Source organism: Balaenoptera musculus, chromosome 15 (genome assembly GCF_009873245.2).
Source record: "Balaenoptera musculus isolate JJ_BM4_2016_0621 chromosome 15, mBalMus1.pri.v3, whole genome shotgun sequence".
NCBI lineage: Eukaryota > Metazoa > Chordata > Mammalia > Artiodactyla > Balaenopteridae > Balaenoptera > Balaenoptera musculus.
Window position 1 is genome coordinate 14495313 of NC_045799.1, and position 22931 is coordinate 14518243.

At 51.4% G+C, this 22931-nt stretch overlaps 1 protein-coding gene across 3 annotated transcripts in view; it reads left to right on the plus strand.

The window, feature by feature from the left end:
* Window positions 1-22931, plus strand: part of CDH22 (cadherin 22) — a 124166-nt gene that overhangs the window by 54014 nt on the left and 47221 nt on the right. For all 3 annotated transcript variants that reach the window (XM_036826857.1, XM_036826856.1, XM_036826858.1), the window contains exons 3-4: window positions 9041-9335; window positions 22105-22224. In XM_036826857.1, the coding sequence (XP_036682752.1) occupies window positions 9041-9335; window positions 22105-22224 (415 nt within the window). The remainder of the gene's footprint in view (window positions 1-9040; window positions 9336-22104; window positions 22225-22931) is intronic.

A 22931-nucleotide genomic window follows, 5' to 3' on the forward strand; every position in this document is an offset into this window, starting at 1 on the left:
CCTCAAAGAAGCTGCCCCTGACCACACCAGGCTGGGACAGATCCCTCTGCATGTGGCCATCCCTCCCTGTTATGTGCCCTCCTAGGTCCTTGTATCTTTCCTTCATAACACTTAATTATGCATGTGTTTGTTTGATTATGCAATTAATGCATGTCTTTTCTATTAGATTGTGTGTTTTGCTCACCATAAAATCCCTAGTGCCTAGCACAGACATTGCTCACAAACTGTTCATTGAATGAATGAAAGCTGCTTTCTCAAACTCTCTGAGTAAATGTTGCTTAACGTGGCGGAAGATCTGTGCCCTAAGAGTATAAGGAGCTGAGAAGGACTTTTGTTCATCCATTTAATCCCTGAGCCCCTCATGAGTGCAATGCTGGAGAGGCAGAGACAAGTGAGATCCAGCCTTTGCCATGTGGGGGCTCCCCAGAGTGGCAAAGACACCCTGGTACATAAAAAGCCTCACAGGTCAGCACCTGGCACTGAGTAGGCATTTAATAAATGGTATGTGTTGGCTGGCTTCATGGAAGTGTTTCCTAAATGCCTGAGCTGGGTTTTGATGTATGAGTAGGAGTTTGGGCTGATGGGGAAGAGGGCATAGCCTATCAAAAGACATAGAGGCCTGACGGAACCTGGCTTTTTCAGAGACTTGTCCGCAGTTGAGATGTTGAGGTGGAGGGTGTTTATAGGGCAGGAAAAGCAGCGCGATGCCCAGGGACAGTTCTCTGGCTTCTGCCGAGGCCAGTCAGCTTTCCAGGAAGTTTTGGTCAGCAGAGGTGAGGGGGGACCAACTGTGGAATTTCCTGTGTGCTTAAATGAGTCAGAGAATTGGGAGGCTGACCAAGCTGCTCAGTTCAAGGCTCATGGCTCAGGACCCTCGACAAGGAGGAGAGGAAAGTTTGATGTAAACCTTGTGGGTTTGTCTTGCAGGAAACCCAGATTCTCACTGGTCTAGGTACAGGCATCCCTGGTCCTTGACTACTCTCCCCTCCATACATGTGGCTGAAGTTGATCCCCACAACAGAGCAAAGTGAAGATTTGACAGAGCACAGAGAGGTTCATGTCTCTGCTCAAGGTCACCCAGCAAACTAGTGGTAGAGCCTAGGACTCCTGACTCCCAGCCAGGGCGGTGAGATGGTGGGGCTGGTAGAATGGGGTGAGGGGAGGGGGAAGGAGGAACCAGTGCCAGCTGGGCAATAGCTAATGGTGAGGTAGCTAGGGATGCAGACTTTGGAGCCAAACACGCCTGAGCTCGAGGCCCGGTTCTGCCAACCAACCCATTAACCATATTACCTGAAACAAGTTACTTCACCTCTCTGGACCTCAGTCTCTTCGTCTGTAAAAGTGGGGCTAGGGGAGCCCACTTCCAAGGGTTGTTGAAAGGATTAAAGAAGAAAACTGAGCACAGAAAGTGTTCGGCCTGTGGCCTGGTTGTTAGTTTATTGTTGTTTTCTCATTATTCCCACATGAAGCACTTGACCCTTAAACTGCAAGGTAGAAATCGTTTCCTTTTGTGGGCAAGGAACTTGAGGTGCAGAGAGGGCAAGCAGACAGTGGGCAAGTGGCTTGGAACCTGTGTTCCAGGATTGGAACCTGTGTTCTGATTCCCCAGACATCTCCAAGACCTCCAGGCCTGGGAGAGAGACTTTGGTCCAGGAAACCCCAGAAAGTCAGGGAAGGACTCTGACACATCTCCCTGAATGTCAGCTGTAGTGGTCTCAGGCACCTCAGCCCGGTGGTCTACCTGGAAGCTGGGGCTCTGAGAAGGCCTCCTCAGCCACTCACCTCCTGAAAAGATGAGAGAAACCAGCCGCTGATTCACCACTTACAACCTGCATCCACCTAGCCATTATCATCATGAGTCAAACGGCACCCCTATTGCCTTGAACCACAGTCTGTCGGCGATGGGGGGACCCTAGTAAGTCCCTTCCTTGTAAGATGGGGAAGCTGAGGCTAGAGGCAGAGAACATCATGCCAAGGCCAGTTAGCTTTCCAGAGAGTTTTGATTAGCAGAGATGGGGTGAGACCAACACGGTGGTATAACCAACCCCAAGAGACAAGGCTCTCCTGACACTGGGTCTGGGCCCAGTGCAATTTTTTTTTTAAATTTTTATTGGAGTATAGTTGATCTACAATGTTGTACAGCTGTACAGCAAAGTGAGTCAGTTATACATATACATACATCCACTCTTTTTTAGATTCTTTTCCCATATAGATCATTACAGATTATTGAGTAGAGTTCCCTGTGCTGTACAGTACCGTCCTATATTAAGCATCTTCTATGAGCCAAACATTGTGCCCGGCCCCGGGGGTCTTCTCCTCACACCAGCCTCTCGCAGCATCCCCACTGCTGTCACGTCTACGTTATCTTCCCCCTCCATCATCTTCACCCAGAGCCCCTCCTTGCTTACTCTCAAGGCCACCTCCAGAAAAGCACTCCATGCAGGAAGGAGAGAGAAGTTTCCATCTCTTTGCAAACATGTGCCCAAAGCACCCTTTCTTGTGAAAGGTGGTGTAGTGTGTGGTTCAGGGGGACCAACCAGAGCCAGACTGCCAGGGCTCAAATCCCAGCTCTGCTGCTGATTCCCTCTCTGACCGTGGCACATTATTTAACCTCTCTGAGCCTTAGTTTCTTTATCTGCTGAGTGAGGCTATACCTGGCACCTCCTCAAAGAGTTGCGGTGAGGATTCAATGAGTTAGCATATGTCAGGAACCTGGAGAGCACCTGGTATGTGCTCAGTAAGTATTAGCTTTTATTATGATGGGTCTCACCTGTTATTTCCACCACCTAGAGTATGCATAGATATTATGAACCCCTGCCCCCAATCCCGAAAGCCTTCTGGGCAACCTGGTGTCCTAGTTTCTCACCGCGAAGTAGGGGGACGTGGTTGCCAGCCCACCCCTCGCTCTAGGAATATGAGCTCGGCCTTTTAAAAAACCACCTGTCCCCTTTCCAGCCAAGTCCCACATTTGTTCAAGTGGTTGTGTGCGTGCATGCACACACACACTCATACCACTCTCTCTCGCTCTTCAGGGAAAAAGGACTTCTCCACGGTTTCAGTTAATTCACTGCTTCCCGGTCCCCCGCCCCAGGGAGCCATAGGGAGCATCTGTCCTTGCCAAATTCCAAAGGTAGCTTAGCAACGGCACCATCAGCCGAGTGAACCCCGGGCACCCAACGGTAACCTATTTTGCAACTGCCTCCTCCATCACTCACCGCCAGGCTCCTGTCGGCACCTGCAGGAACCACTGGCCCCCGTGGTTGTCACCAGGGCCCCACACCAACAGCTCCCTCTGCTGTCCTGCCCCCCCTACTCCCCACCCCCGGCAGCCTGCCTCACCTCTTCCCCTCACCTTCTCACAACACCCACCCTCAAAGCAACCTACCAACATTTCCATACAATCTGGGTACTTGGACTAATCCCTTTTCCGAACTGTAATTTCCCCCGAGGCTTCTGTCGGCTGCATGTGGATTTTGTAGGATTTTTAATTTCTTTTTTTTTTTTTAAAGAGAGAATTATGGGGTCAGCACTTATGACCAACTCCTGTGGGTGGTGAGATCTATTTTAGATATACGGCAGGATTAAGGTGAGGAGGAGAGCAGATTTAATTAAGTTGCTAATATTTAAAGAAAATTGATGAACTCCTGGTTTACTAGTAGCACAGGCATGAACAAACCCCTCATTCCAGGGGAGGCTTTTTATTTGATTTGCTTTCTGTTTAAATCCTGGACTCGTTTTATTTGTGTAGCCGCACTGTCCGTTTAATTGTCTTTAATAAGGAAAACGTACCTCTGCTCACATTTAATTTTGATTTAATTAGGAGGAAGTAATTAATGGCCTCGTAAATCCCACTTTTCAGCCCCCCAGGATGAGAAGCCATCACTGTGGTGTTTTTCATGTTGTTTATGATCCAGGGCTGGGGCTTAGGGAGGGGGAATTCCCTCAGGGGCTGTCTACACAGGATGCAGAGAAAAGAACCCAGGATGTGGAGCCAGACAGGCCTCGGGCTGCCTCTTGTTAGCTGTGTGGCTTTAGGTACGATATGGGCCCTCTCTGAGCCTCAGCTTGCCAATCTATACAATGGGGAGAGGATAATCTCTGAGTCACAAGATCATTATGAGCTATCAAGGAGGTAACAGTAGGGGGTCTAGAAGTGTGCCCAGTGACTGACCTTCCTAGTCTAGCTCATGTGCACCTGAGATTTAACAGAGTGACTGGATCCTCCAGAAATCCCAGCAGACAGTTGGAGAATTCTAATGACAGTTGTATATTTCATTATTCACGTATTCAATGTTTGGTGCTGTGGCCTATCCTGGGGACCAGGGAGCAACGAACAGCCATATGCTTGATCCTCAGGGAGCTCACTGTCTCACACACACACACACACACACACACTCACACTCACCTGTCCCACTCCCCCTGTATTTTCTCTGCATGCATTGTCAGGACAGCTAGCGTGTGCCAGGCGTGGGGAGTTCAGACAAAGACAAATCAAAGTTACTCCCTGCCCCTGAGCCCCATGACAACTGAGGAGACAGATTGCAACACGGAGGTGATACAGGGGAGTGTGGAGCAGAGGGGAGTGTGCATGGGACAGGGGTACAGAGCAGCGGGAGGGCAAATGGGAAGGCATCTGGGAGGGCTGCCTGAGGAGGAAACAAGCTGAGTTTAAAAGACAAGAAGATATTGCATGATGGCCCCTGTGTCTCCAGTGGGTCAGGATTTGAGCCTGTGGTTCTTGTGTCAGGAGATGGGGGGATGAACTAGGTGACCCTCAATCTCTTCTGAGACCAGGTGCCAGAAAAGGAGAGAAAACTCATCTTCACTGAGCACTTACTATGTGCCAGGAGCTCCCACATATTATCTGATGAATCTTTGGACTCTATGGGGAAGCATTATCAGTCTCATTTATAGATGAGAAAGCTGAGGCTCAGAGAAGGGTAGCTTCTTGCTCAGGGCCAGGCAACAAGTGGGTGACAAAGCTGACGCCGGCACCCGGCCATTCCTGAATACAAGGCCCATCACCTCTCCTGATTTGTGTCGTGAAGTCCTTTTCCAAATGATGAAATAGAGGCTCAGATTGAAAAGGCCGCCGATAACCACGGCCTGCAGGTACAGGGTGGTACAGGCCTCTCCCGCAGCCGTGAAGCCCAGTGAACGCCCTGTAGCCCACTCCATCTTCCTTTCTCCCGCTTCTTTAGCCAGAAACGTTGTAAGTGGACTAACCAGATTCCAAAGGCTGCAGAGGGACCAACCTGCGCTTCGGAATCCAACAGAACTAAGCCCACCTCGGTCTGTTCACCTGGAAAATGGGGAGACATTTACGTATGCCACAAAATTAAATTAGATTTCTGCAGAGGCCTGCAATCTGGCACATAATAGGCGCTCGGTAAATAAGAGCACCGTCCTCCAGCCTCGTAGCTGAGATTCTTGAGAAATATCCTCCTGGAGTAGAACCACAGGCGCTTCCTCGCCACTCCAGAGCCAGGACCCAGGCAGGCGGGGCGAGTAGCCCCAACCCAGCCCAAATCTGCATCTCTGAGCTCTTAGCTTCTCCGCAGGCCGACCAGCCCTGTTCGGACTCTGCAGTCCCCAGAGAGTAGCCACTGGACCCCACTGTGAGCTCTGTGTCATGCTTTACAGAAGAATATCAGTGACATCACTACTGGGTTCTAGTCCCTCCTCCCCCATACTCAATGGTAGGTGATCCCTGGTCAGGGTCTGAGATAAAATGTCAAGGGCAGCGGGGACATGATGGAGACAGAAAGGGAAGGAGACAGCCACTTACAGAGTGTGTAGGTCATTACCAACATGCTCACGTTTCATCTTCACCACACCTGTGCGACGTAGGACTTGATCTGATTTCTCAGGTGGAAAAACAGACCCAGAGGGGTAAAATTAACAAGCCATGCAGGTTGATCGCAACATTAGTGAGCCATGGGATCAGGAGATTGGCTTCCTGCACTTAGCTGGGTGACAAAGCAAATGACCTCCCCTCCCTGTGCCTCAGTTTCCTCATCTGAGAAATGGGAATAATAATAATGTTTCATAGGGCGGTGATGAAGACTAATAAGATTACAGGTGTTAAGCATTCCCCCAAATGGTATCTATTCTACCACACTCCTTGGGAATGTTTGCTGATTAAATAAAAGCCCGCAACAGGTCTGATTGGGAAGTGGGTGGAGGCACCTTAAAAGGGAACACGTTTGCCCTCTCCTGTCCCCAGCTCCCCTGGGCAAAGGTGGAGGAAGAGCATAAACAGCAAACAGGAGAGACAGGTCTCCTCATCCCCAGCACTGCCGATGATTCAGGGCTGATGTCTTGAGATAATTTTATTGGGGGTATTAAACTGAGTTATGAGGTTTTTACAATCCAGCCACTTATGAGAAATCTATTAACAGTAACTGGACAGGAAGAAGGCTTCTCAGTGGAGCCCAGGACGGGCATTAATTGGGGCAATCTATAACAGGACAGGGACCCGGAAAGGTTCCACCCAACGCCTCCATTTACTCCCTGCAATTTCTGCTGAGAATCAGCAGACTCGCCAAAAAGAGAGAGATGCCCATTAATCGGCTAATGAAATATGAAAATGTTTATGGACCATTCAATCTTCCAAATGGCACTTCTATAATCCACCTTTCAGACACAAAGTTCCACCAGCAGAATTTATACTCAGGCTCCTCCTGCATGGCAGGGGGTGGGCTTTCATCCCTCTTCATGGTGACTTCATTGGCACCTGTTATCCTGCTGAGTGGGCTGGGGTACATGCCGTCCTGGCCCGAAAGGGGCCTTAGGGATTCTCTTGTTCACGCGCCATCTTTGGGGAAGCTTAGAGAGGAGCAGGGACCTGCCCAAGGTCACCAGCTTCAGTGGATGCATTTTCCTCTGCTCAGAGCTGCCTCAGAGATTTGGACGTTGGAGGATAAGGACTTGGGTGTTTCTATTTGGGAGAACAGTCCTTCTGCTGGTTCCTTGCCCAGGAGATCTCAGTGCAGTGAAAACAGCCTGGGTTCTGGAGCTTAACAGTGCCTGGATTAAATCCCAGTTATATATAGCTAACATTTAGTAATAATATAATAATAATGATAGCTACCGTTTATGGGACACTGATTATGTCACAGGCAGGGCTGATTTTCAGCTAGTACAAAATGGTATAGTTGTACCGGTTGTTAAAATAGTGAAAAAGCTCCCTACCTGTGGTAAATAGTCTGTTTCCTCTCCCTTGCCTCAGCTTCCTCAGCCCCTCCGACCTCTCTGGGATCCAGCATCCAAAGGGTTCCCACCTGAACCAGCAGGGGCCCTGCTGCAGTACCACTCCATGGGCAGTGCCTCTGCCAGGCTGGCTGTTACATATTGTGTCATCTGGTGCCAGGCAGGTGCTAAGGGCTTTATGTGGACTTTACACTCAATTAGCCCTCCAGTACCTCTAGGAGGAGGTGCTATTATGACCCACATGTTAGAGAGGAGGCAACTGAGGCCCAGAGAGGTACAGTGACTCATGCAAGGACTCACAGGGAGGTGATGCTGGAGCCGAGGCTGGACCAGGCTGGACTGCCTCTTCTGCCGCCATGGGCTCCTCCCAGGAGGATTGAGGATGGAGTGAGAAAGCCCTGGCTGTGGACCAGGCCGGTTCCTCCAGCAGTCTGACCTTGAGCAAATCATCCTATTTCTCTAAACCTCAGTGGGAAAATGAAAAAAAAAAAAATCTGCAAAGTTAAGATAGCAAAACCTACTCTAGTAGGGATTTTTTTAAAAATATTTATTTTATTTGTTTTTATTTATTTATTTTTTTAGGCTGCGTCGGGTCTTAGTTGCAGCACGCGGGATCTCTCGTTGCAGCGTGTGGGCTCTTCGTTGCAGCGCGCGGGCTTCTCTCTAGCTGTGGCACGCGGGTTCCAGAGTGCGTGGGCTCTGTAGTTAGCGGCCCGCGGGCTCTCTCGTTGAGGCGCGCAAGCTCAGTAGTTGTGGCAAGCAGGCTTCACTGCCCCGTGGCATGTGGGAACCTAGTTCCCCCACCAGGGATCCAACCCGCATCCCTTGCATTGGAAGGAGGATTCTTTACCACTGGACCACCAGGGAAGTCCCGTAGTAGGGATTTTTTTTTTTTTTAAAGAACTCTGAACCAGATAAGTATGTAAATTGCTTAGTACACTGCCTGGCACATAGTAGGTGCGCCTCCAGTTTGCATTCCCTTTCCCCCTCTGTCCCTCCACTCCCTGTCCCCACCATGTGCCAAGCCCTGAGGCTGGCTCTCCAGGTACCAGATGAGTAAGAAAATACCTCCGGGGGCTCAGAGCCTAGGGATCCTGGACCTATAACTCAGAGTGAGGTCATGGACAGCAGCTTGGAAATTTGTTAGGAATGCAAATTCTGAGGCCCCACCCCAGACCTCCTGGATCAGAATCTGCTTTTTACCAGGATCTTCGGGTGATTTGCATGCACATTAAGGTTTGGGAAGCATGGCTACAGCAATCCTACAGGCCGAACATGATAATGATGACTTGCTGTATTGCAAAGATCTTGGAGGGGAATGGTGGGGTTGGAGGTAGGTGCAGGGAGGGAATCCGTAAACGCTTTTGGGAAGAGGTGGCGTCTGAACTGAGCCTCGCAGGATGAGTAGCCTTTCAGTAGACAGAGAAATAAGGACAGGGCGCTCAAAGAAGAAGCAGAGAGTTGTGAGGTGGTTCTGATTTCTTTGTAAAGGCAATAGGGAGCCGTGGAAGAGTTGCAGGCAGGGGAGGACATGTTCAGATCTGCCCCTGAGGCCGACAGCTCTGGCTGCAGAGGGGAAGGTAGATTACAGGGGCAGGGCTGGAGCAGGAAGAGCCATGGCGGGCTAGTGAAACACTCCAGACCAGACAGTGAGGCCTGGGACTGGGATGACGAGTGGCTTCCCCAGCCTCAGTGTCTCCACTGAAGAATGGGTATGTCAAAGAAGAGATGTGCTTAGGCACAGGCCCCCAGTGGGACTTGGGCAGGGGGAGCGCCAAGAGGAGCTCCCGCCCCAGCCTCCACCCTGCCTTCCTCCCTGCCTCCCCAGATCCACTCGGACTCAGACGAGGGTGACGGGGCCATCAAGTACACCATCTCAGGCGAGGGCGCTGGCACCATCTTCCTGATCGACGAGCTGACGGGCGACATCCACGCCATGGAGCGCCTGGACCGGGAGCAGAAAACCTTCTACACGCTGCGGGCTCAAGCTCGGGACCGCGCCACCAACCGCCTGCTGGAGCCTGAGTCGGAGTTCATCATCAAGGTGCAGGACATCAACGACAGCGAGCCCCGCTTCCTGCACGGCCCCTACATTGGCAGCGTGGCCGAGCTCTCGCCCACAGGTGGGTTGCCGGCTCTGAGGGGCGCGGTGAGCCGGGGAGCTGGGGAAGGGGAGCTGCCAGGTTGTGAGAAGGAGCCTGCTGCGGGGAGGGGCAGGGGAGACAGGGTATAGGTGTGAGCCCAGGTGCCCACACGAACTCAGGCACAGTCCGGGCAGTCACAGCTGCACTTCTGGACAGAGACACACACGTGATCTCAGGCACATACACGGGCACAGTCCCTGTGTGGACATGGACCTACGTGCAGACACAGAGACGTACTTGGACATGCTTATACACCCACACAGAATCACACAGGCAAGACCCACTTACAAGCTCAGCTGTCCACCTGTGCACAGCCCGGCTCAGGCACGGCCCCAGGCATGGGCAGCATCGGGACGGTCACACACACAGTCATGGCTGTCCCCCTGGACACGGCCCTTCCCCAGACTTCAACTCACCCAGACACAGCACAGCCCTTGGCCGCAACTCCCACACAAATGCAGGCACAACCGAACGTGGGCACACCTACAACCTAAATCAACCAGAGTGGGCATAGCTGAAACAAGACCGCACCACACAACCACACATGGCCTCACACTAGACACAGCGACATGCAACGTCACCCAGGAAACAGCCCCTCTCATGGATGCAGCTTATGCACAGACACCTACCTAGACACAGGCAAAAGCCACAGCCAGACATTTTTACCATCCTGGGGCCGGGCTTCACCAGAGCGTAGCCGCAGACAGGCCTGGGCACAGCCAGACGCGACAACGTCCAGACGGCTTCCTCCACGGCCCACAGGAAGCCCCAGCACACCAAGACCCAGCCACCTGGGGACACAGGCTCACAGAGGTGGCCGAGCCCCCAGACACAGATTCAGCCGCCTCTACCCAGGTGTGGCTGCAAACACCAGGGGCGCCGCACACACACAGTTGTAATAGAAAAGACAGGACACACACCGAAGCACACATCTGCAAGAAGCCTTCAGACACAGCCATCCTCAGAAACACAGCTGCACAGCAGCGGGACACTGAAAGGAAAGGTTGGACGAACCTGCCTTCCCCCACCGTAGGGCCCACAGGTAGTGGACTGACCATCAAGGCCCCGCCTAGCCGAGGGCTCCTGGTAGAAGCTGGAGTCGTGGCACAAGGGGCAAGCCAGTAGCTGCCACCTTCCCCACCGCGTTAGGCTAAGTCACCTGCAAGCCAGACTGGACAGGGAACAGTGGCCCTAGGTCCTAGAACACGTCCTGTCGCTGACAGACTGTGGCCGAGGGCTTGGCACTGCCTCTCACTCGGCCTTCCAGCTCTGCAGCTACATGTCAGAGACTGGGGGAATTTGGGTTCTTGGGGAAGAGTGCAGTCAGCCCTGGCTTCCCCAGATTGGACCACGATCTGGCAGATTGGTGGGTAGTGAGCGGGCAGCCGGTGACGGAAGAGAAGGGAGTGGACCAGAGAAAATGGTGAGCACAAAGGAATGGTGGGAGAACAGGGAATGGCGAGGGTGTGAATGTGGGTGTGGGCTGGCATTCAAGCATGCACGGTGCACGCGTGCCTGATGCGCCTATGCATCTCACACATGCACAGGTGTGCACGTGCACGGCCATTAAGGCCCGTGTGTGCATGTGACAGGCTATGTGTCTGTTGAACGGATTCATTCATTCATTGAACAAATATGCATGGGCACTGGGGACACAGCGAGGAGAAGGTAGACCAGCCTCCCTGCTCTCTCACAGAGGGGACATTCTGGCCGAGGAAGACAGGCAGGAAGCAAGTTAACAGATCATGGGTCTGGGAAGATGACACTGAAGCAAAGACTTGAAAGAAGTGAGGGCATGGGCCCTAGGGAACAGCATTCCAGGCAGTGAGAACAGTACATGCAAAGGCCCCAAGGTTGAATTCCCTGTGAGGGGAAGCAGAAAAGCGACCAGATCATGCAGCCACGTGGTCATAGTCAGGGTTTTGCCTTTTAGGCTCAGCAAGCTGGGAAGTCAGTGGAGGGGCTTGTTCGGAAGAGTGACATGATGTGACTTAATTTTAACAGGATCCTGTGGCTGTTCCATGAAGATTAGATGGGGAGGTGGGGTAAGGGCAGAAGCAGATTGCCCATTGAGAAGGATATTGCAGTTACCTAGGGAGGAAATGATGGTGGCTTGGACCAAGGTGGTACCAGCAAGGGTGTTGAAAAGAGGTCAACTTCTGGATATATTTCAAAAGTAGATCTGAAAGCATTTGCTAATAGATTGGATGTGGGGCGTGAGAGAAAGAAAATTCAAGGATGACTATCGAGATTTTGACCTGGGCAATTAAATAGATGGAATCTCCATTTACTGAGATGGGAGAAACGGTGGGAGGAACAGATTTTGGGGGGACGGAGGGAAATCAGGAGTTTGGTTTCAGACCTGCTAAGTTGGAAGTATCTTATTAGAAAGCCAAGGAGAGATCTTGGAAAAGGCAGTTCAGTATACAGGTTCAGCAGCAAGGTCTGAGCTAGAGAGATAAATCTGGAGGTTGTCCATGGCAAAGACCCAGGGAGTACTTAGAACTCAATTTTGCAAGTGGGGAAACTGAGGCTCAGAGCAGGAGTGATGGGTCCAAGGTCACACAGCAAGTGAGAAGTAGCTTAAACCCCTGACTTCCCAGGTCCAGCAGCCCTCACTCCTGGACTCAAACTCTGACCGAAGGAGACGTGGCCCTCTCTCTCTTCACCCAAAACTGAACTGCATGTTTCTGCATGGAAAAGGCCAGAAAGATGACGAGAGATAAGGCTGGAGAAGGAAGCTGGAATCATATGTGAAGGACTTGAGGGAAGCACATAACCTGGGAAAGGCTTAAGCAAGGAAGTAACGTGGGCAGACTTGCATTTTAGAAATCTCCCTCTACTGTGGGGTGGAGAGTGGGTGGGGATGAGGGGTCCAGAGGGAGGTGCAGCCCCATATGCGCCATGTTGGCTTGCCCATCACCACTTCACTCTCACTTCCACTCTGAGTGGTGGCAGGACTGATGTCAACATCCCCATTGAACAGATGGGAACACCAAGGCTCAGAGAGAGGAGAAGATGTACCCACAGTCAAATAGCAAGTCAATGACTGAGCAAGTTGGGCTTGCCTCCCAGGCTGTTGGAGCAGCAAGGTTCTTGTGTCACTCGTGGGGAAAGTGAGACCGAGAAGAGGGCAAGGACTCATTCAAGGTCACCCAGAGAGTAGGAGGCAGCGCCAGCCCCCAGCTTCACGAGCACGGCCCCAAGGAGCCCCAGCCCTGCCTCACCTTCCTCTCCCGGTCCACTGACTCTGACATTCCGCTCAGGAAAAAGTGGGGACTTAACTAGGACAAGCCAGGGGAACCCAGGAGGGGGAAAGAGGAAGCAGAAATTAAATTAGTTTATTTCATTTGAGCAACTTTTTGAAGGGGAAGCAAATCCGACACCGGGGTGCTTACGGAGACTCCAGGCGGCTTTGAAAATCAGTCACAATTACTGAGCCTCCTGATCTGGGCTGAGCGGGGCGGGGCCGACAAGCAGCACCAGAGTCTGGGCGGCTTCGGACATCAGAAGGAGCGGGAACACAGCTTGGAACATGAAAGGCAGCAGCGCTCACAAATTAAACCACTCACAGCTTAAAAGGGAAGGGAAGTGTGCCGGGGGCCTCCAATGAGCCATGCTTCTGAGGAGGGGCACGCCAGCCATGCTGAGCCTAATGCAGTGAAGCGGGTCCTGCCTCTGACAGTCAGGAGGCCTGGCTCCCCGCGTGACCTTGGGAAAGTCCCTGCCCCTCTCTGGGCCCCAGATTCCCTTCTGAGCACGGAGGGGGCTCATTCACGCCCAGATGTTTACTGAGTGCCTGCTCTGTGCCAGGCACTGTTCCAGGCACTGGGGATTCTTAGAAAGCCTACATCTAGAGCAAGGAGAGAGACAGGAAAGAAATAAACAAGTCAACATATAAATGCACCCTGTGGTGTAAGTGCTGTGAAGAATAAGGGAATTGGGAGTTATATTGGGGGAGTGCTATTTTAGAGGGGTCAGGGAAGGCCTTTCTTTTTTATAAGAGAACCCTTGAACAAAGATCTGAAGGAACCAAGGGAATGGACAAAGGAGCTATGTGAAACAGTGGTTTTCACAGTTTATTGTGCATCCAAGTTACTTGGAGGGCTTGTTAAAACACGGATGGCTCCCCTCTCCGGCCCAGGGTTTCTGATTCAGTAGGTCTGGGCTATTAGAAATGTTTGCATTTTTAACAAAGATGCTGTCAAAGGTGATGCTCATGCTACAGGTTCAGGGACCACACTTGGAGAACCACTAAGCTAGAGGAAGAATGTTCCAGGCAGAGGGAAGAGCGAGTGCAAAGGTCCTGAGGAATAATGTGTTTGGTCATGTTTGAGGAATAGCAAGGAAGTCAGTGTGGCTGAAGAGAAGAGTAAATGAGGGGGAGAGGATCCAAGGAGGTCAGAAGCGGTACCGGAAGCTGGACCACATAGGACTTTGTAGCCATTGAAAGCTTTGGTTGTACTGTGAGTGAGATCGGGAGCAGAGGAGTTATATGATCTAACGTAGATTTTTAAAAGATGATTTGCTCTCCGCCATGTTGAAAATAGACTGTAGGGGTCAAGGATAGAAGAGGGAGATCAACAAGGAGACAACTGCAGTCTTGGGGGCAAGAGGTGATGGTGACTTGGATTCTGGATGTATGCTGAAGGTAGAACCAACAGGGTTTGTGAGGGATTGGATGTGGGAAGTGAGAGAGAGAGAAGACAAGGATGATGCTGAAGTTTTTGACCTGAGCAACTAGATGGATGGCGCTGCTGTTGCTGAGATGGGGAATGATCCAGGAAGAGCAAGTTTGCAGCACAAAATTAAGAATTCATTATTGGACACGTTAAGATTGAGATGTCTACTAGAAGTCCACGTGGAGTTCTCAAGGGGACAGTTGGATCTCTGAGTCTGGAGGTCAGGAGCAAGATCAGGGCTGGAGTTACAACTTCGGAAGTCATCAGCAGAGAGAGAATTTAAAGCTTGAGGCTGGGCGAAATCAACAAGGGAGTGAGTTTTGGTAGAGAAGAGTTAGACTAGATAATCTCCTGATGTCAGGGGGCTAGACCCCCTTCCCTAGGCTGTCGCAACCCGACCAGTGGACCACAAGAGAATTTCACAGAGCTCCTGTGCCCACTTCAACTCCACCTATTTATTAATGCCAACTATGTATAAGACAAAATACTTGGCACTGTTGAGGATACAGAAATGAGAAGTTCAATCCAACACACATCTATTAGCCACTACTTTATTCTGGGCACTGCAGGGGATGTAAAGATAAGTAATTGAATTAAATCCACAAATGTTTATTAGCACCCATTATATACAAGGCCTCCAGTGTACTTGGCTCTGGAGGGGTTGCAAAGATGAGTCACCCAACTAAGCAAACATTTATTAGCACCTACTTTATATATATATATATAGCCCCAAGGGGATAGAAAAATAAGCAGTTGGTTTAATTCAGTAAATACATAATAGTTCCTACTGTGTACATGTCACTTTTTTTTTCTTTTTTTTCTGTACATGTCACTTCGCTAGGTATGTGGGGATACAAAGATAAGCAAGATACTGCCACTGACCTCAAAGTGGTAGCAGATCAGTTTCATCTGTGGTGCCAACTCTGATCAACTGGTAGTGACTGTAGGGCTGTGTTGAGGAGTCTGAGGTCTCATTTGGGCTCAGCAGAAAAGAATGCCACAGTCGATTAGTGATGTCTGCTGGGAGCAAAGGAAGGAGAACGTGGTGAAGGAGAACGTGTATGTGGTGGCACATATACCATAGGATGGGCATTACTGGGCCATGGAATTGGGGCTCAACAGACTGTCGAAATGGGCAGGGGCCCTGCCACAACTGCTTTCCCATGTATTCCAGTCCCTTCTGTGAGCAGCATCTTTAATAGATGGAAAAAGACTTTTGTAGTACAGTCTGCACTTCTTGGGACATTCACTAAATAATAGCTGTCGGCCAACACTGCTTTCACAAAGCTATTTTCCTTTATTCTCACAGTCCTGGGGAATAAGCAGGGCAGGTATTTCCATCCTCATTTTACCAATGAGGAGATAAATGCAGAGAGAGATAAAGTAACTTAGGCCTGAGGTTCCATATTAAGAGCTGGAGACGGAACCAGACCCAGAACCTGGAACCAGAACCTAAACTACTTGGCTCTGTGTACATGGGAAACAGTCACAACCATCTCTTTAGTGTGCACAGGACTTTACAGCTTGCAAAGCACGTTCACATCCCTAATCTCATTTCATCCTCCCGGGAACTCTCTTAGGTTAAATGTTGACACCCCCATTTTACAGCTGAGGAAACTGAGGCTCAAGAGGGGTGGGGAAATAAAAGCGGGAGGGCACACTATCTGATTCCCAGGTCCCGTGCTTGGGAGGATGGTGGCAGAGAGGAAAGGAGGGAGGCAGGAGGCAGTGTGCTCCCCAAGGGTCTCATCTGGGGAGGGCACTGGCTGGCTGGGAGCCTCCGATTGTCCCTCTGCAGCTGGAGAGAGTATGGCTCAACAGCCCTCAGGCCCAAGCCAGGAATCAATCGCTGGCCTCTGCAGAGACAACTTCCAAAGATGTTTTTAATTAAAGTCCAGGAAGATCTATATGTGCAATATCTCCTTGCCTAGCAACGGCACTGGCTCTCACCACCCAGGATGGGGAGAAATGGGACAGGAGGTTTCTGGTGGAGAGAGGTGGCAGAGAAGAACAGAGGCCCTGGCCCTCAGGAGTCGGCCCCATGTCTTTCTTTGTCTTTTCCATCAACAAATCACTCAGCAAACATGAGCACCCTCGCTATGCTAGGCCCTGTGCCCACGTGGCAGTGGGTACAAAGGTGACAAATCTACCATCCTGCCCTCAAGGGTCTAGCACATAGTAGGTGCTCCGTAGATATTGGGTGACTGAATGGAACTGAATTATAAGCCAAAAACTGTTTGCTTTCTGCAACTGGCAGAGGAATGCTACTGCAGGAACTTAGAACGTTGCTGTCCCGAACAAACAGGGTGACCGGACTACTCCACAGAGGGTCCCGTTAAATGTGGAGAGGATAGAAGAGCCTCTGGGACTCAGTTAGGGAGAGTAGGGGAGTCCCTTCTCTCAGGGGGACAGATGAGATCCACACACACACGCAAGTGTTGCCTGCCTGGGTGAGCGTGTGACTACCCCTTTCTGTCCCACTCTCTCTCTCTCTCTTTGTCTCTCTATGTATCTCTGCCTCTCTTACCCTCATCTCTCTGTCTCTGTCCTCATTTCTCCCTATGTGTCTGGGTACCTCTGTTTTTCTCACTTTCTCTCTGTCCATCTCTCTGCATCTCTGTCCCTCTGTCCCTTGTTTCTCTGTCTCTGACCCACTTTCTTGCTCCATGTCTCTGTGCCTCCTTCTCTGTCACTTGTCTCTGGACCTGCCTCCTCCCCCTCTATCCTCCGACCTCCCCTTCCCGTGCAGCCACTTTCCTGAATCTCCTGTGTATCATTCATCTGCATTAGGCTGCCTTGGGTGGGCAGCCGGAAGTGCGGTTGAGGCCAGTCCAGTGAGCTGGCATTGTAAGCGATGAGCAAAGAGGGAGTTGGGAGGGGCGTGGTGAGGGGGGAGTTTGAGAAGGGGCTTGTTTCCTGTGTAATCTGAATGTTCCCAGGGACTCGACAAGTGGTTTTTAATTTTTAATAGAAAGCATTCCATGCAGTTCCGGCAGCAGCAGGGGGTGGGACTCATGTTTCATAAATGTTTGAGAAGCTAAATGGGAGCCAAGGGTTTCCCCAGGCCCAGCAGGGCGGCAAGGGGAGGTAGGGAAGAGGCAGGATGATAATAATTACAAACATCTTCATAATCATGACACTTGGTCACCTCAGTTGAGGACTCTATTCTTTTCCAGAGCGTTTCATCTCCTTCATCTTATTAAGGGGTATCCCTCACCCAGGAGGCAGGAAGGGTAAAGTGTTGTCTCCATTTTACGGAAGGGGAACTGAGGCCCAGTCAGGCCGAGTAGTTTTCCCACCGCCACACAGAGAGCCAAGGAGAGGGCTGGAATGAGAATTTGTCTTCAATCCCTGACATCCACTCCACATGACACCACCTTCTCCCTGAGCAGCTGGAGGTCCTGGGACCCAATTTTGGGCTTCCTTTGGATTTCACAGACAGCAAGGGTTAAAGGGACAAGAAGGGAAAGAATTCTGGCCTGGGAGCCAGAGCATGGATTCCAGTTCTGGCCCCATGACAAACCATGTCAGAAACCAGGTAAACTAGAAATGAGGAGTGGGCAAGCCCCCTCCCTCCTGATACTGGTACCCACGGGTCTCCTGCTCAGGGCCAAGGACACAGACCCAGAGATCTTCTGACCATACAGAGAGAGGAGAAAGGAATAAACTTTTATTGAGCACCTACTACATGCCTGGCTTCACCAGCCACTTAAATCCATCACCTCTAATTCCCATAGCACCTCTGAGAGACAGAGTGGGCCCCTCTAAATTACCAGTGAGGAAACAGGTCAAACAGGGGGAAAGACTTGATTGAGGGCACAGAGTGAGGAAGTGGTGGGATTTGAACCCAGGACTCTCTGATGCCAAAGTCCACCCAGTCTCCATGAAGTTGTGAGGGGCATCTCTTTGTAGGACTGTCCAACTTCTCATGCTGATTTGGTGGCTTGTGTCATCCTTGCTGCTTCCTTCTGGGTGCCAGTCTCAGTACAGGCACAGTGAGTCCAGGAGGGTGACATGCTGGCTACAGTGTTGTGGGTTTGAATCTTTTCCTACCACTTACTAATAACCTAATCTTGGGAAAGTCACTGAGCCTCTCTGTGACTCAGTTTGCTCATCAGTTCAATCAAAGGTTGGGTCTAGGGCATCAGTTCTCAGTCTGGAATGCACTTTAGAATCACTGCAGGAGCTTTTTAAATCCCCTTGCCTGTGCTCCACCCCAAGAGAGCGCTATTAAATTGGTCTGGGATGGGGGCTCAGCATCAGTTTTACTTTAAAGCTCCTAAGAGATTCTAATGTGCAGTCAGGTTGAGAACCACTGGTTTCTGTGCTCTCCAAGGACCAGCCTTTTCATAGGCAGCATTCCACATGGATCCCTGGGCCCTGAGATACTGTTTACCCGAGAATCCTTTGGGCAGCCCTTCCTATGCCAGCCTGGAATTAGGCCCTTAATCCCGCGTAGCAGGACCGGGTGGCAGCACCATGGACAGCAAATGGCTCATTCTAGCCAATCCCGTCCCTGCTTCTGGAAGTCTGGGCTTGAACCAGCTGGCAGAGAGCGAGAATCCTGAACCCAGTTCCTTGCTATTCCCCTGCCCTTCCCTCCCTCTCCTTTCTTTGAATCTTCTCTCATTTGCCTGTCTACTTCTGCTCCTACTGATTCCCTCTCCTACAACCTTATAAGGCAAGATACATGTGTGTTTTGACATCAGATCGACCTGGGTTTGAATCCTGCCTCTCCTATTTCCTTGCCAGATGAATTTAGCCAGGGGCTGTCCTTGCTGCTGAACAAGGAAATCTATTTGAGTTCTCACAGCGATCCTGAGAGCTTGGTAGTAATATTACCCCCATTTCACAAATGATGCAATTGAGGCAAAAGGGGTTCATTACTAAACTTCACTCAGCCTCCATTTCCTCATCTGCAAAGTGGAAATCTTAAGAGAGCTTACTTCAAGGCTCTATTATATGAATTCCATGAGATACTATACATAAAGGGCTTATTATAGTATGTAGCACAAAGAAGTTAGTTAATAAACCTAATCTATCATTATCATTGAATAAGGGTATATAATAATGGGTTTCATTATTATTCATTATTAATTTACATTGTCACCCTTCACTGTGCATAGCAGTTTCCTCATCTGTAAAATGAAAGTGATGCAGGATTGTTCTGGAGTCGGCTCGTATCAGCTCATGAGAGCCAAATATTGATTTTCAGGAGTTTTATGAGCCACTTGATACCACATTCATAGCTTGAAATTGGCCATGGTGAGAGTATTTACACCGTAGAAATCAGCAAACACTACAAAGCAGGGAATTCCTCCCTACCCCTCCATCCCCCAGAGCCAATGGTTAAACATTTGCCAGCATACCACTGCATCTACATCAGAGAATTGGTGTGAGGACTGAAGGAGAGAATGGCCGTGATGGCGCATTGCAAAATGCAATCTGCTGAACTTAGGGGGATGGCACAAGGTGGTCCTACAGCAGCCACAAGCCTGGCACCCTTTTGTCTGCCGATTCTGGGGAGCTGCTGACTTGTGAAGAAGGTGGGAGGGCGTGTGGAGCCTTGGGGAATGAGTGGTGAATCACTGACCCTTTGCCATCCCCACGTGTCGGCATTAACTGTAATGGCTGCAATAAAGAATCCCAGATCGGGGAAATGATTCCATCATCCCCGCAGGAGTCCCTGGGATGCAGCCAGGGATAGAGAGAGAGAGAGAGCTCATCCTTGTCCCTGGGGAGTCACTCAGCCCAGCACTGTGCCTTGCCCTGGGGGTGAGGGGAACGTGCAGAGGAGAGTGACAGGGAGACCCTCTCTCATAACTGTTACAACAGCTACTATTTATTGAGCACCCACCATGAGCCTGATGCTTTATGTATCGTCTCTCATTTCAGTCTGTCTGTGAGGGAGGCTTGATTGTGCCACTGTATACAGGCATGCAGCATCTGCTGAGAGGACAGCAACAACCTGCGTTTATTGAGTTCTTAGTATGGGATAGGCGCTGTCCTCGGTGCTGAATACAGAAACCTATTTGAATTCTGAAACCAATCCCAGGAGTTTCATGGTACTCTCACCTTCATTTCACAAATGAGGAAATTGAGGCAAAAATGGGGTTCATGACAGGCCCAAGGCCAAACTGCTAATAAGTGGCAGAGTCACTGATTGTGATTCAGTACACCAGGCCACCATCCAGAGTCAGTGTGTGTGTGTGTGTGTGCTGACTCTGGCTCCCAGAGGACTTTGACCTTAGAGAGTCCTGGGTTCAAATCCCACCACTTCCTCAGTCTGTGCCCTCAGTCGAGTCTTTTCCCCCATTTGACCTCTTTCCTCACCTGTAATTTAGAGGGGCCCACTCTGCCTCTCAGAGATGCTATGAGAATTAGAGATGATGGATTTAAGTGGCTGGTGAAGCTAGGCATGTAGTGAGCGCTCAATAGCGTTTATTTCTTTCTCCTCTCTCTGTTTAAGAGGAGGCACCTGTGATCATGCCCTTGCCCTGAATAGGAGACCCCTGAGTACCACGCATCAAGAAGGAGGGGGCTTGCCCAAACCTCTTCCCCAGCTTCTCCAGGCAGCTCTGACATGGTTGATGGAGAGCTGGAGCCACCAAAGAGAGAGGTGCATTGCAGGACTGGTTTAGGAGGCTGGGAGGGGGGACACGGAGAGGGAAATGAGAAATGCAAAAGAGTGAAAAATAAATACATGTGTCTGTCTGGAGTGATGGAGGGCCCCAGGCTGGAGGCGGGAGAGGTGGGTGGCCGGCTGGGCTTAGCAGAATTGCTGCAGTAGCACTTCCAGAGCCTCACTCATTAGCCAGGCAGTGAACTGGCCTCACCCCCCAGCATGCCGCCCCGCTGGCCCAGGGAGCCCAACCCACCAGGAGGGTCCTACCCAGAACCTCAGGAGGCCTGGGCCCCATCCCCTCACCATCAGGGCACCCAGAAGAAGGCATCTCCTTGAGGTGAGGTCTGAGTCTCATCCCCCTTGGGTCCTATCCTGAGCCCCCAAGACTCCCTCTTGGGGCTTGCATCTCATGCCCTCCTATCTGGAAAGGTTTGGATGGACCACACAGCTTTGCCCATCCTTCCATTCAGCCCCTCCCCCACCCCTTCCATCACCCCCACCCTGTCCAGCCTCACATCCCAAGCCCTGCTTTCGTCAAATTGAACATGATGTCAAATTAGAGCCATCTCTGCGACAGGCCGAGAGGAGCTCCCAGTTTAATGAGGCAGCGTCAAAAATCAATAACTTAATTGCCGCTGTTTGATGGACTTTTATCCAATTTATACTCTCCCCAGCAGCCTACGTGCAGAGCATGAGGAGAAGTGTGTGTGTCGGGGGCGGGAACTGTCTGGGCACCCGGGAGGAGGGGCGAGGAGGGCACCAGGACCCACAGCCAGCTACCTCCAAAGGGAAAACTGGCTGCTGCTCTTCTGCCTGGGGCCCAAGAGACACTGGCCCCTGAGCCCCAGTGAACTTGGTTGTCCTTCTGGGATGCCCACACACCCCCATGGCGGGATGGGGGGGATTAGGATGTGGGAGGAAGGAGGCAGAATTCCCTTGAGAAATCAGGAGGGGCTGGGATGGGTAGAAGGACCCCTGCTTTGGGAGTAAAGTGCCTGGTTTCCAGTGTTACCTCTAACTCTGTGATGACCTTAATTGGTGAAAATAACCATTTCCACCACCCACTGAGATACTGCTCTGAGTTCTGCACTGGGAGTTTAAAATGTGTTCCCTCATGAACCAAGGACTAGGACTGTCCCCATTTTGCTGGTGAGGAAACTGAGATGCAGAGAGGCTGTCTTCCCTTGCCAGAGTTTTACAGCTGGGAACCACCGAAGGGAGATTTGAATCCAGATCTGACTCCATGATCGTGCCACTGGGAAGGCCCCAGGTCTGGAAGCGGGTTGGGGCTTAATGTGGGGATGAGGACTGTGAGGGGATTGGCTTCAGTGACCTCTGGCCTAGGTCTCCTTTCCCAGCTTCTCTGGGGGTGGGGAGCGATGGGGAGGACGAGCACAGCGGCCCCAGCTGACCCCTGTCTCGCTTGGTCCCCCGGGCCCAGGCACGTCGGTGATGCAGGTGATGGCCTCAGATGCGGATGACCCCACGTACGGCAGCAGCGCTCGACTGGTGTACAGCGTGCTGGATGGCGAGCACCACTTCACCGTGGACCCCAAGACCGGTGAGGGGCGGGGCCAGGCCAAAGGGGCGGAGCCGGGGCGGAACCAGAGGCGTGGCGCAAGGGGCGGGGCCGGAGGGGGCGGGCGGAAGTCTTCTCTCAGCGTTCCAACCAACAGTGCTGAGGTTAAGACAGAGGACACCGAGGCATCTTTCTGGCTCCAGGAGACCCCAGGGTCGCGGAGAGGGAGGGCGGCCAGGCAGGAAGAGAGAAGGACCGAGGAACAGAAAAAAAAAAAAAAATAGAGTGGGGGGCGCCTGCAAGACTGGTGCGGAAACAAAAAGGCAGGAGGCTATCACTATGGGCCCCCTGAAAGGACTTCGGAGGTCTGAACTCAGTGGCCCCTCTTGCCGTTGGAGCTAAACTGAGGCAGGCGTGTCCGCAGCCCAGACGGGGTTGGTCATGGTCATAAGTGTCGCTGGGGGCCGGAGGTAAGGGGGGACGGCCGTCGGCCGGTGAAAGGCACCTTTTCGGCAGTTGTGAAAGCTGTTCAGGTGGCAGTTGTTAAGGATCTGATGCGAAGATAGAGGCCGAGACCGTTAAGGAAGGATGGCTTCTTGACTTCCTTGCCCTCCCCCCCCCCATCACCAAGCAATGGTGCAGCGCTCCCACGCACCGTCCCCCACGTCACTCGCTCTGAGGCTAGAACCTGAGTACATCTCCGAGGGGCCTCGTGAGAGCGGCAGGGAGAACAGAGAGATGAAGTGGTT